A 15,293-nucleotide genomic window follows, 5' to 3' on the forward strand; every position below is an offset into this window, starting at 1 on the left:
AGAAAGAAATCATAAATATGTCGTGGTGAAACGGCTCGCCCGAACCTGAGAGCTGACACTACCCAGGCCCGGGCGAGGCCCTGAAACAAACATGAAAGGAGATAATAGAAATTTTGACTTGCTCGGGTCTGGTTACCAAATGCGTACTTGACCAGGCCCGACGTGCACGAAGAAAGGAAAAGAAAAATAAAAAGGAAAAAGAAAAATGAAAAGACAGCGGCGTATGTGGTGCGCCGGTCACCACAGCGGCATGGCAAACTTGGTAATTAATAAGTCGTAAGAGAAAAAGCGGAGCGTTATAGGTCTGGCTGAAAACATTTGTAATTGTAACGATTATATCAGAAATTGACAGCACTCCTGATGTACATGCACTATGCTGCAGTTAACGAGAGACCATACTTAACTCGCGCAACTCACTGGGTCTAGAGAGATTTTTAATAACGTGTGTTATTCCCCTCTACAGCTTGCTTCTTATTATACTTTACGATCATATAAATGGGGGGCAGAAATATATGACGTACGATAACTGATAACCGGTGATGATATTGTAAAGTTTCACGATACAATGAAATTCCTATTATTAAGAAAAAAATGATGTGAAGGCAAAGTAAGAAGCAAGCTGTAAAGGGGAATCGCAATGGGTATGTTGATTCCCGTTGAATATTGTTTACTTGAAATTATCAAATGGGTCATTTATCATAGGTTGCCGGCGCCCGAGTTAGGATCTTCCTAGTAGAGAAAAAGTTTTTAATTTTGCGCCGCCTCCGAAAACTTTGAAATGTAGTTGGTATCCTATTTAACGATTAAGTAGATATTATTAATAGCTATGGAATATTGGTATAAATGAAATAGAAATTATTTGACACTTTTTAGTGCATTTCGAAGTCGGATTTGTTTTTTGTTCAAAATTATTTTATTTAGTTTTCGAGATATTTGAGAAAATAGTTATCTTAAGGCTACATAAATTTTCGACAGCATTTTGCGTTCAATAGAGTGCCTTGTGTGTATATATACATATATCTTGTTTATGTTTCTTACTAAAGTCGTTGACTCGATGTCCAAAGTTATCAGTGAACGTGACATTTAGCATTAGACTGTATTAAGCTTATACCGACATACTGAGGAAAAAGTGCGGGACCGGTGAAATATTTCGAAAACAAAGCATTTTAGGAAAAAATATTTGATACATAAGTTGTTGGGTTTCAATAGATGCATCAAACGGTGGTACATATTTGACCTTTTGCGTAAGTATGGAGGAGTTATCAAGGTCAAGTTAAAAATTTTAAATGGGAACCCCCATTTTTATTTAATATTCTTGTAGCTGACATCGAGAGCTTTTCAAAACACTTCTATGAGCTTCTTTCTGTTGAGTACTTTTCGAGATAAGAGTGGATAAAGTTCAAGTGCCGTCGGCATTAGCAGAAGCCAAGGTGTACCGCGTGGAGGATATTAAGCAGTAGAAGGTAGGCAATTCGAACATCTGCTGTAATGATTACTAAATAAGTGCACATGCATACACACAATGAGGTATCAACCCGATCGTGCAACCTCGACGCGGTACACCTTGGTTACTACTAATGCCGACGGTACTTGAACTTTATCGACTCATATCTCGAAAAGTACTCAACCGAAAGAAGCTCATGGAAGTGTTTTGAAAAGCTCTCGATGTCAGCTACAAGAATATTAAATGAAAAGTGGGTGTTTCCATTTAAAATTTTTAACTTGACCTGGATAGCTCCTCCATACTTACGCTCAAGGTCAAATACGTACCACCGTTTGATGCATCTATTGAAACCCTACAATTTATGTATGAAACATTTTTTCCTAAAATGTCTTGTTTGTGAGATATTTCACCGGTCCCGCACTTTTTCCTCACCCTGTATGCTATCCGTTCATTAATCCCCACATGTGTTTTCGCAGTACTTAAGTCCGTCCCTAAGGGGTTAGGGATTATTGTCGTTGTGGGGGCGGGAGTGTTTGGGGGGCCAAGCCCCCAAAAACAATAGAGGAGATCCTAGTTGCAATTGATTCACTCTTGGAAATATTGACAGTAAAGCGCGTTATTCTTTCAAATATCTCGAAAACTAAAAGAGTCCGACTATTATATGTATAGGAAAAAGTTGTTCAGAATGACGACCTTGACAACATATTTCAAGGTGATCGAAATCGGAGGTGGCTCCCTTATTCTAAATATTTACCAAATTGTCTTTCATACCGTCCACCATGTGTTTTAACTTTAGTTTTCTAACGTCTGCAAAATTCAAATGGCCTAGTCTTTCGTGGCACTTCATTAAAACACTTTTTTTTTGCACTTTCTTCCACAACATATAAACTGTTTCTTTCTTTAGCAGTCATTGCAACAGTTCCATTTTTACGCAGCAGTTTACCACCAAACTTATCAAACACTACTGTATACCCATGCTTTGTTATATGCGACACTAACAATAAATTGTTTTTAAATGTGGGTGCCAAAGCCACTTTCTCAAGTTTTATATTGTTCGACTTATTATTAAACACTTTCACTGACATTTCGACACTTCCATTATCAGTCACATTAACGCTCTCTTCAGTAGCTGTGGATATTTTACTGCGATGACTGAATTTCTGTGAATTGCTTTTTCTGTGCACTTACATGCTCCATCGCACCACTATCTAGGACCCATGTATTTTCGTCAACATGATAGTTATTGAACGCTACTGCCGTCATTGCTTCACTTTTCTTTTGTGAATCATCAGTTCTGGAACGGCAATTCTTTGCAGCATGTCTATACCTTTTACAAATGAGACAATTTTCTTTGAACTTCTGCTGCTTTTCTTTATTAACCGACTTCGAAAAGGAGGAGGTTACTCAATTCGATCAGTATGTATGTTTTTTTTTTTTTTTTTTTTTTTTTTTTTTTTGTGTGTGTTCACCGATTACTCCGAGATGGGTGTACCAATCGGAATGAAACCTTTTACATCTTGTAGGGTATGTCTTCCGGTTGGTCCCATTGAAAAAAAATTTTTCATTTTTTCATTGTTATTGTAAAATACAGGAAGTTTTTAATGTCAAAATTGGACGATTTCAATGAACTTTTAATATGTTGTCGGGGAAATGATTCTGAACAACTTTTTCATTATGCATAATTAACGGAAAGTTTTAGTTTCCGAGATATTCGTAAAAAACTATTATTACTACAGTAATGCTTCGAAATAAGCAAGTGGCTCGGGACCGAACAGTTGCTTATTTCGAAGCAGGTATGCTATTCGGCTTGACTTTGTTCTCGAAACGGGACGATAGAGAACGCGAGAAACGAGTGAGAGATCCGAGGTAGCGGCAAATCATAAAGTGATCGGCCCAGCAGCGATGTTATTTTTTGGACAAGGATAGAATATAGCATGCCCTCTCATTCTCGCACTATGCTTTATTTCGAAGCAAATATACCAGACTGAGAAAGCATTATATATATTCCATCCTTCTTCTATTAACCGATGTCACTGCTCAGTCGAGCATGAAATTTATTACCTTAAACATCGGCTTCGCGCTTTCATAGACCTCTCACTTATTTCTCGTACCTCTCACTTTGCGGGCGACTTCAAACAAAGAAGAGGGGATAGCGAGTTGCTTATTTCGAAGCAGAGACCACTTGCTTATTACGAAGCATTACTGTACTACATTGAATTCTACGTATGCCTACGTGTCTTTACCGGTGTATGAGTCAGCATGCAGTCGCCGATTCTCTACTGTTTCTTGTATACATGTATACTCTCCAAGGCATGAACCGATTGCAATGAAACCTTTCACATTTCCGCGATATCTCACTTGCAAAAATTTATGCAATTTGTTATTATTAATAACTATTGTTATAACTTGTATGGAACTTGTTATCGCTAAAAACTATCGTTATTGCAATTAACCAATAAGAACGGTAAACTACCTTACGGCATCCTACAAATACTGCTCGTTCCACTAAAAAATGTGAAATAAAATAATTTTTAACAAAAAGTACAACCGACTTCGAAATGCACTAAAAAGTGTGAAATAATTTCTACTTCATTTATACAAATACCCAACAGCTATTAATAAAACCTATTTACTCGTTAAATAGTATACTAAATACATTTCAACCTTTTCGGAGGCGGCGCAAAATTAAAAATACCCGAATATACGATGCTGTCAATAATGATTTGATAGGTTATCGACGCTTGAATCTTCCTAGTATAAGAAAAGTTTTTAATTTTGCGCCGCCTCCGAAAAGGTTGAAATGTATTTAGTATATTATTTAACGAGTAAATAGGTTTTATTAATAGCTGTTGGGTATTTGTATAAATGAAGTAGAAATTATTTCATACTTTTTAGTGCATTTCGAAGTCGGTTGTATTTTTTGTTAAAAATTATTTTTTTTAGTTTTGATTTCAAAGTTTCGAAGCTCGGCAGCTCGTCACGTGACTCGGTCGCGATCGTGAAACTTTCGTAGTCTGTCGGCATGGAGTTGAGCAGCATTACCGACAGTAGATCCTCTGGTGCTTTCATACCAACCTCTTCTAGTTGTTCGGCTCTGTGTTGAAAATTACTGAGGTATTGCGTCATCGTTTGGTTTGGTGCTTTCTTCATTCTTTGTAACTGCTTACAAAGTGCCGCTCTTCGTACAGGACTTTTTGATTCATGGATGCTTTTTAGCTTTTGCCATGCTTCCTTCGAAGTTTCAGCCTTTTTGATATGATTTAGCTGACTGTCCTCAACATTTAAGAAAATCGATCAACGTCAAAGCCTTTTGATCTTTCTATGTCCAGGCAGCTGCGTTTTCCTGGGTTTTTACTTGTTCGCCGCTCGTGTAGGACCACAAATCATCATATATCAGTAGTCTCTTTAGTTTTAGCTTCCAGGACTCGTAATTCTTTTCTCCTAGCTTAGCAATTTGTGCCAGATTCAATGGCGCCATTTTGTCTTCTTAATTTGCACAACATTTATTTTATTTATTCGCGCAACGATTTGTGCCTGGGCCCATAACCTGTTGGGACTCTAAGGCGAAGTAGTTCGGGTTTATTAGCTAAACACCAGCTTTAGAATAAGGAAAGAGTTAATACGTTTATTTTATGTAAAGTATAATGAAGGTACCGCGACATGACGCCGTGGCATCTCTACATCCGAATATAACTGACGACAGACAAACAAAAGACGGTTGTACTGAAGACCTGCGATTGTACATAGAGGGGCGATTCGATCGCACATTTTAACATTCAATTTAGGACATAAGATCTGCGGCATGAGGAGATATAACCTATCTAATTTTATCCATCTTTCTATCGTAAGTACATATTGGAAAAATATGCAGACTAAATATATAAAAATACAATCATGTACTTAGAAAGGCAGATAAAATTGGGTAGGTTATTCAGTATACACCACAAATTGTTATAGATTGAATATTTCCAGGGATTGTAAACAAAATTTCTGTACATTTCAAATATTATAAAACAACGTGAAATTTATTACAGTCATATAAAACCTCCTCAGAGTTCATCTGAAAATACGATATGTAAAAGTGAAACGTAAGCTTAACTAAATAGGTGCCAGGCCTCTTCAAAAATGTGGACTAGGCCCCTTACCATTTCAAAATTCTAAAATTTCAAAATTTGCGGATAGGCAGAATTCGCTGTAGTAATAACAATATTCTTTCGCGAACATCTCGTAAACTAATCGAGTTCGGCATATAGCTTAAAAGTTGCTTAAATTGTTGAATTTTACAACATATTTAAAAATCATCGAAATCGGAGAGGCTTTTCTACAAGCTCACCGAACCTACTAATAACCTGAAAGTAGCTTCTTATTTTTTGGTATGTAAGGATCTATGTACTGTTGAGAGATGGAAAGTACAAGGTGATCCTCTCGCTACGCTACCTGAAAGGAAGTGCCGCCACAGTAGAATGTAGATCGCTTACTTGACGGAGATGGCCCCTGCAGCGAAGACAGCTGTGTGCGTGAAAATGTGTTAAGAAAATATTCTGTTTTCCACAGCGTTTAAATGGGGCTCTTCTGCTCATTACACACATTTTCATGCACACAGCCGTCTTCGTTGCAGGAGTCAAGTAAGCGATGATAGAAATGGGATGTCGACTTCTAGATTCTATTGTGGCGGCACTTTCTTTCGGGTAGCGTAGCGAGAGGATTGCCCTGTACATTAGGGAAAGGAATACGGGTACAAGTGGTCGTCGTCGATAAGTCACACCTCACGCACGTGCATTCTAGATTATCGCACGCTATTGGCCGATGCGATCATACACTAATCTTGTCGCCTGACAAAGAAGAAAAATGAGACTTCGCGATAAAGCGAGATGGTACGAAGTCAGCGTTGCGGCGAACTTTGAACGCTAGGATCAAACGTGGGGACAGGGCTGAGTGTACGAAGTGCTCCCTTTGCCCCTGTGCCGTCCCTCTCGCCGACGTCTCATTGGTCTATAGCAGAGCCCGGCAAGATTTGCACTTTTCAGCCGATTTTCAGCTGGCTCCGCCTACCGCTATTCCCCTTGCTATGACGTTCAGCGCGCAGCCTACGAACCGTTTGAGACTCAGGAGTGTATCACTCGTAAAAGTATGCTGGCATCCACTTAAAGAAAAACGCATCGACAATAGTACCTCGCGGGTGGGGTGGAAAGCTATTGCCGGCATATGTTCACAAGTGATACGCTCCTGAGTCTCAAACGGTTCGTAGGCTGCGCGCTGAACGTCGCGGCAAGGGAAATAGCGGTAGGCGGAGCCAGCTGAAAATCGGCTGAAAAGTGCAAATCTTGCCGGGCTCTGGTCTATAGTACTTTCCATCTCGAAACAGTACTGTGCGCCGGCCTTACGTCGAGCACTTTAATTTGTATACATTTACAGATTTTAGAAGTCTTAACCAGTCCTGTATACTTGCGGCCATATATGCCACATAGAATGGGTTAAGAGAGACATTTATTGTAATCAGTAAGGCATATTTTATTCTATATAATTACAATAAGATCTAATTAATTTTATTCTTGCTGCATAATTATTAATAGTATACATGAGTTATCACATTGATGTATGTATTGCCTTCCTATGATATAAATGTTTTTATTACTTTCAACCAAAAAATGTTTTTAAAGAAAAAATCAATCTGAAGTCAATGTTTTTTACTTATTATTAGTGCTAACTTAAAAACCCAAAAATAAAACTGAAACCATAAGAATTTGAGTATAATTGAATTATGTAAATATCCAGATTTTATGGTAATTTATTCTAAATATATGAAAACCGAGACTGAAATATATCTAAATTTATATTAAACAATAATGATTGTGTTTACAACAGGTATGCCTGCATGATAAAAGCGACTGGTCGTTATTTCTGCGACTTTTTACAAAGCGTCGACAATATTCATATGCAAATGAGATTCACGTATCCAAAAATGAAAAGTCCTTCAATGTATATTACACATATCGACACAGAGGGTGTAATATTAGTATATCGAAGTACCAGAAAGGGTTTTACACATTATCTTATGGGTAAGATATTATTTTATTATAAACTTTTAAATACCATAAGCATTAATTTATAAATCAGTCATTTAATTTTAAATATATACTCTGCATGTTAAGTTAGTAATTTACTGTGCATGTAATTGTTTTTAAAGTAAATTGTTGATGTATAATAATAATTTTGCTAACTAATTTCTTATTTGTTATATGTAAATTTCTTCCTGCTGTTTATAGAAAGAAGAAAAATTCATATGATTTTTACACATTTAAAAGAGAAACTGTTTTTAGAAAGGTTTGAAATACTAACTTGCACAAGTATTGAAATTACTTTTTAGATATGGAACTTGACTGACATTTTTAATCACCTTAACGAAGGTTAATCAGTAAAACGAAGCTGTATTATAAAATTGAAAAACTGAGCATATTTCCGTTCATATTTTTCAAAAAAATATAACCCCAATTAGTATTGGTAATTGTATTTAACATTAAATATCAAAAACAAATGTTCGAATTTTTGAGTATTTAAATTTTTGAATCTTTAAAGTTTTGAATCCTTGAACTTTTGAATTTTTGAACCTTACAATCTTAGAACCGTGGGAGACTAGTCTACCTTTTTGGAGAGCCAGGCCCGCCTTGATCCCTACCCGGGTACGCCAATGATTTCTACCCTATCTCATATTCGTTCCCTCTTCTTTACTGTTGCAAATCTATACAAGAAAACTTTCTATGTTTGTCTAAAATTTTACTGTGCATGTAAAATTCCGGATGAATATTTTGTTTGTAGTCAATTTTTAATATAAGAAGTAATCAAAATCAAAATTAAAAGTGTTAATGCCATAAAATTTTGTTGTTCAAGTTTGAATATTGTATCCTATAGATATAACTTTCTAATTTGTAAAAGTGTTAAGTACACATATTATTACGTAGACGTAGAATGACGTATATAATTGTCGAATGAAGTTGGATATCATTACTAGTTACTTAATGAAAATAAACAGCCAATCTTATAAATGGGTAGTGTTTATCAATCGAATATTTAAAACCAACGTATTGACTTTTGAAGGGAGCTCTCATTAGGTTTGTTGATTTTAGCATTTCATTTATATATTACAGAAGTTCATCCCATGATTACCAGCTGATCATAAATATTATTTATATTAACACGTTGACTGTGTTAGTGAAAAAATTATGCGTAATCAGCCACGGTACAATTGTAATTTTTCAAGATATAATCGTTGGTATCCGTTTGCTATCTTGAATAAATAATGAATATAATTTAAATGCCATTTTAAAGTGACATGAATTAATGTAAATTGAATTATTATATGAATGCTTTCTACAAACGTTTTATCACTTGAAGCAGTGCCGGAGGAATAAAAAATATGCTGTGATAGTTTCTGTTTACTTATTAATGAAATATTATGTTGAAGATAAATTAATTATTTCAAAATGTACTTCGTATTTTTTTATGAAATAACGTTAGTATAAGAGGTTGGTATCACATTGAAATGAAATCATAAAAATCACACAGTATATTTTAATTTAGTTTAATTTTCAAAAAATTACTTTAATATGTTTAATCAAAATGTACAAGTTAAATGTGCATCATTATTTATACTACATGTAACGAAATTAAATGTTCACTAAATATTAATAATATTTTTTAACAATGTATTATAGGTTTATTTTTATTTTCCACAGGTCAGCTATTTCAAATAGCAAAAGAACTGTATGAAATAGATTTAAATATAAAAGTATTAGGAAGTTCAAACAATATTCCAGGATCCAGGAGCGTAATGGTTAAATTCAGAATTGATTTTGATAATCGTGAATACGTAAGTACAGTATTTATTATTTTTTATTGATTAAGATGTACAGTATGGGGCAAAGCAGGCTTCTCTACAGAGAATGGCATTACTGAGGAAATAGGAGTTCTTAAAATCTTAATTTTGGCAATATTAATATTAAAAGTAATTTGGAAAAAAGGATATTATAATTATTATTTATTTGTTTGACGCTCCCCTTCCGGGATCGCGTGGCGCTTTTGGCAGGAGCGTTCCCGAACCTTACACTTTGTATACTATCACAGTATTCTCCTTTACATTAGGTTCACACCCTGTAGTCCACCTCTATCCACTAGTATACTATAATATAATGTACAAAGAAAGAATGCCAATAACAATAATATAATATAAACATAAAATAAGATTAATACTACAAAAGTAACTAGCTGATTATAAACTAAACCTAGACCTGTTCTTATCTGTGCTTTGGCCTTATTCTTTATTCTTTATTTCTTAATCGCCTTTCCCTATTACTAAACCCTATAACTAAAAAGCAAAGAAAGCAAGAAACCAAAAACAGATGCCGGGCACTCCGCTTAAATGACTATAAAAATAAAATACAATAATATAAAATATAAAAATAAAAAATGTAATAATAACATAAAATAAAATAAAATAAAAAAAAAATAAAAAAAAATAAAAAAAATAAAATAAAATAAAAATAAACTATATAAAGATAAAATAAAATAGACTCCAGATGCAAAAATGAAAATGAACAGAACGTAAAGAATATTATTATTTGTCGGCTTTATCCATAATCTAATCAACTTAACCTACCACTCTCCTCCTGAATTAAATTTACTTACTCGGCTAAGGCAAGACTCAGCACTCTTAAAGAAACAAAAGAAACAAAATCATAACCAAAATTAAACGCAAATTAAACAGAAATGAAACTTGAGTATTCGCTGATGTGTTAAGTATCAATTTAGATAAATAAACGCCAGTACTGTCTCCCCACTATAACTTAAACTAAACTACAACAATTAAACTGGATTAAACTAAACACGCGTTGCACTTTCTTTACCCTTCATTGCACTTCTTGTTTTCAGTCCTTCTCTTCTTTTGCTCGCTTCCTCTCCCCTTCTGTCTTCGTCTCGACCCTCCTTGTTTTGCTCCCAAAAAGGATATTATAATTTTCAGTTATGTAATATTACAAAATTTAGTATATAATCAAGAAACATGAATAATAAAATAAATATCGATTCAAATTTTAAATAATTAATATCGATTCAAAGCGATAGGGAGTCAGAAACCGACATAAGTACTGTGCGTTGCAGCTAAGTTGCCGTCCAATCAAATTCGTTGACCTGCCTCCAGTCACACGTATTATGTTTATTGGCTGAGGCCCTTACATCCGCAAATCTATCGCGTGACGAACGTCGCCAAGGACAAATATTGAAACAGAATGAGATGAAGAGATTTGTTTCAATGTCTGTCCTTGACGACGTTCGTCACACGATAGATTTGTGGATCTAAGGGCCTCAGCCAATAAACATAATACGTGTGACTGGAGGCAGGTCAACGAATTTGATTGGACGGCAACGTACAGGGTGATTCTCTCGCAGCGCAACACAATAGCCGTCCCGCACAATGGAACCCTGTTGTGTTTGCGGGCAAAAAGACCCAGGAGGTCAAGTCGCCAAACCCAAGTCTTGGGTCCTCGACTTGACCTCCTGGGTCTTTTTACCCGCAAACATAGCAGGGTTCCATTGTGCGGGGCGGCTATTGTGTTGCGCTCCGAGAGAATCACACTGTAGCTGCAATGCACAGTACATGTGGAGGGTTATCTGTAGGGGGGGAGGGGGGGCATTGCCATTTTTTTGCGGCAGCCTGCTATGCTTATCGCTGTACAACTTCAACATTCAGATTATTCCATAAAGTATAAGTAAATGTGACACAAATAAAAATTTTCTGTTATTTTGTAAGAAATAAATAATCTTAATTTAATTAAACAAATAATATTATGTATAATTGTCGAAATTTATATAATATTTCAATTTGTTAGATTGCAAAGAACAACAGAATGAAAGTTCCTTTAAGCCGCGAATTGCCACCAGTATCTTGTACATTTATTTTACGACTTTTCCCATTTGGAGTTGTAATAAACAAAGATATGCAGATATTGGGAGCTGGTGACAAACTTCTACAAGCATGGGGTGGCAGTTCATCCATTCGTGATAAACATATTACTGAAGTTTTCAAATTACGTAGGCCCAAAGGAATATCGTTTACTTGGGGAAATGTAAGAACATATAATATATATAATATCAATCAGAAATCATATTTTTTTACACTGCATGTTTTGAGAAACAAATAGTTACTTTGTAGTATAGTACACAAGGTGTTAGAAGGGTAAACTTAATAACTTTACTAGTACACTCCCGACCAAACCTGGCTTCCCTAAGAAAAATGACGATATAGGCGAAGTAGGAATTAAATTAAATGTAACTTAGAAACAAAAATCATATAATGTTTAATTATTTATCCGACTTCAAAAAGGAGGAGGATACTCAATTTGATCAGTATATTTAAAAAAAATTTCCTATTTAACGATTAAGTAGATATTATTAATAGCTATGGAATATTGGTATAAATGAAATAGAAATTATTTGACACTTTTTAGTGCATTTCGAAGTCGGATTTGTTTTTTGTTAAAAATTATTTCATATTTTCAAAAATATAATGGCAATGTTCGGTTTTTTAAATGGAACCATATATTTTCTTTTCGATCATTTGATAGTGCTTTTGAAGTCGAAATGTTACCGTATAAGACCGAAATCTGGTAAATGTCGACATCCTCCAGTAAATGTCAACATTCACCAAGTCGATATATGTATGTCCGAAATATTTGCCAAATATCATTATTTCCCACTTTCACCGGTGAATGTTGACAATCAGTATGCACTGATGGCTAATGTCTGTTTTAATTAAAAAAAAATAAAAATTTGTATATCATGATTTATTATAAAAAAATAATAATAATAAGAGAAGATTAGGGTAGGTTAGTGCAACTGACGAACACCAACAACATAATACACCTCATGTTGTGCTAAACGACGGGATAATCCTGTTCAGACGTGTCGTCCCACATTCACCAGAGCTCATCTGCATTTGTCGACATTTGCCGGCGAAGGTCCGAATGTACAGGGCGATCCTCTCGCTACGCTACCCGGAAGGAAGTGACGCCACAATAGAATGTAGAAGTCGACATCCCATTTCTGTCATCGCTTACTTGACCCCTGCAGCGAAGACGGCTGTGTGCGTGAAAATGTGTGTAATGAGCAGAAGAGTCCCATTTAAACGCTGCGGAAAACAGAATATTTTCTTAACACATTTTCACGCACATAGCCATCTTCGCTGCAGGGGCCACCTCCGTCAAGTAAGCGATGACAGGAATGGGATGTCGACTTCTACATTCTATTGTGGCGGCACTTCCTTTCGGGTAGCGTAGCGAGAGGATCACCCTGTATAATAATATTGAGAAATATTCGGTCTTTCGCCGACGTATTTGACATGTGTCGATATATGTATATTCACTAATTTTGGTGTTGATAATTTCGGTCATATACACTTGATTTTCATTTGTTTTCGAGATATTGCGCTAAAAAATTTGGAGATTTTTCACGAGAAAAATTCACTTTAGTGGGAAATATCACCAGGGGTCCTGTTAAACAGTACCGCTTGAAATGGATATCACGGCTCAAACTTTAGACAATAGTTTTTCGTCATAGATGCTACGTTTACAGTATCAGAAAAAATACTTCATTGGTCACTTTTAAAGGTCATTGAATTCATGGATTTTGTAAGAAAAAAAGTAAGAAAAGATAAAAGGATTTACTTTTTAAAAATATTTTAATTAGAACTTCCTCCTTCTACATGTCCTCCGTTATTTAACAAGCAATTTTCTATGCGCTTTAAAAATTCATTACCTAAGCTTTCCAATACATCTGTCGGTATATTTCTACATGTATTTTTCAATGCGCTCTTTTAATGTGGTAATATTATTTACTGGGGTTTCATACACCACTTGCTTCAAATATCTCCATAAAGAAAAGTCACATGCCAAAAGATCTGGTGATCTTGGAGGCCAAAGAACTGGACCACCACGACCAATCCATTTATTTGGGAAGGTTTTATTTAAAAATTCCCTGACTCTTGTATGATAATGTGGAGGAGCTCCGTCTTGTTGAAACCACAATTTTGATCTTTCTGCGAGTGGCATATTTTTTACAATGGTATGGATATAAGTTTCAAAAAATTCTAAATATTTGGCTCCTGTGACGTTGCCTTCAAAATAATACGGGTCATATATTCTATCATTTAATATCCCGCACCATACAAGAACTGAGTTCCGCCATTGATTATTTTTTTCTCTAATCCAATGAGGATTTTCTGTGCCCCAAATTCTGGTATTCTGATGGCATGTTAATCCATTGGTATTAAATAGGGACTCATCAGTAATCATGATGTATTTAATGAAATTGCGATCTTCATTAATTTTTTGTATAACCCATGCAACAAACTCAAATCGTGCTTCATAATCATGTTCCAAAAGTCTGTGCACCGTCGTCGGTTTGTATGGTTTAAAATTGTTCTTTGCTAATATTCTGTGGACGATACTTTTTGGTAAACTAGATTTCGGAGCTACTTTCCGAATTGAATTCACTGGCGTGTCGCTGAATACAACCAAAACACTGCTTTCATCATCTTCAGTAAGACTTTGTCTTTTTGTGCGTTTTTCGTTTCGAACGCTACCTGAATCTTCAGATACCTGACAAATTTTTTTTCATCTGAAAAGTTGTCAATTTAGTGTAAATACTTATGAAAAAAGAAATGTACTGTGCAATTATTGTAATCAACACCAAAAGAGTTAAAGATCCATTATAATTGTATTTTATAAAATAAAGATAAATACTTTACCGCTGAGAAACTTTGTTTCGGTCGATCATGATGCCGTTCATGAAAGATTTCGCTCACTGTGCGATAGGTGTGATATTCATCACCACGTAACATCACCATCTCTACTTTATCCTTAACGGAGAAAGACATTTCTCTCAAAAATTTCTTATGAACGTAGGTAGCTATACACTCTTCGAAGGTCTAACTATTTCTGACATACAGATTATATCCTAGCAAGTATGAAAACTTTTCTGCAAATGCTAGTTCTTTTCGAAAGAAAGCAAATTTCTTCTGTTGACTGAGGAAGTCTAAGGAAGTGGTTAAAAACATGCGTGAACGAAATTCTGATGGTCAGGGAAATCAAAATTTATGATAGGTACTCGCTATTTCTGAGGACACATCTGCAAGCCAGACACCAACCAATACCTGCCTATAATCCATCATGGGTTATTCTAAATTTAAAAATATACAGCCCGTATTATTTTGAAGGCAACGTCACAGGAGCCAGATATTTGGAATTTTTGGAAACTTATAACAACAAGACGGAGCTCCTCTTGTTAAATAACGGAGGATTTGTAGAAGGAGAAAGTCGTAATTAAAATATTTTCCTTGTACAAAATCCATGATTTCGATGACCTTTAAATGTGAAGTATTTTTCTGATGCTGTAAACGTAGCGTTTACAACGTAACGTCTGTGACGAGAAAATATTGTCTAAAGTTTGGGCCTGCCGTCCCGTTGGCCGCCCGTGGTATCCATTGCAAGCGGTATATACTGTTTAACACGTGGCACTTCACGCGTAAACAAGACCCGTGCTGATATTTCTCACTGAAGTGAATTTTTCCCGTGAAAAATCTCCAAATTTGTTAGCGCAATATTTCGAAAACAAATGAAAATCAAGCGTATACATGCAAGCTTAATGAATTCGACTTCAAAAGCACTATCAAATGATCGAAAGAAAAATATATAGTTCCATTTAAAAAACCAAACTTTGCCATTATATTTTTGAAAATAATAATGCAAAAAAAAATTTGTCTACGTCAAAATGTTGCACCCTCTTACCATGCAATGACCAC

General features: G+C 35.3%; 1 protein-coding gene across 5 annotated transcripts in view; it reads left to right on the forward strand.

The window, feature by feature from the left end:
• Positions 1–15,293, forward strand: part of LOC114879648 (soluble guanylate cyclase 89Da-like) — a 110,003-nt gene that overhangs the window by 59,329 nt on the left and 35,381 nt on the right. For 4 of the 5 annotated variants that reach the window (XM_029194752.2, XM_029194749.2, XM_029194750.2 and 1 more), the window contains exons 3-5: positions 7,310–7,503; positions 9,178–9,311; positions 11,326–11,562. In XM_029194752.2, coding sequence (XP_029050585.2) covers positions 7,310–7,503; positions 9,178–9,311; positions 11,326–11,562 — 565 coding nt within the window. Of the gene's footprint in view, positions 1–7,196; positions 7,228–7,309; positions 7,504–9,177; positions 9,312–11,325; positions 11,563–15,293 lie in introns of those variants that run through there. The other variant, XM_046286582.1, reaches the window with a different exon arrangement.

This window comes from Osmia bicornis, chromosome 7, assembly GCF_907164935.1.
Source record: "Osmia bicornis bicornis chromosome 7, iOsmBic2.1, whole genome shotgun sequence".
Classification (NCBI taxonomy): Eukaryota; Metazoa; Arthropoda; class Insecta; order Hymenoptera; family Megachilidae; genus Osmia; species Osmia bicornis.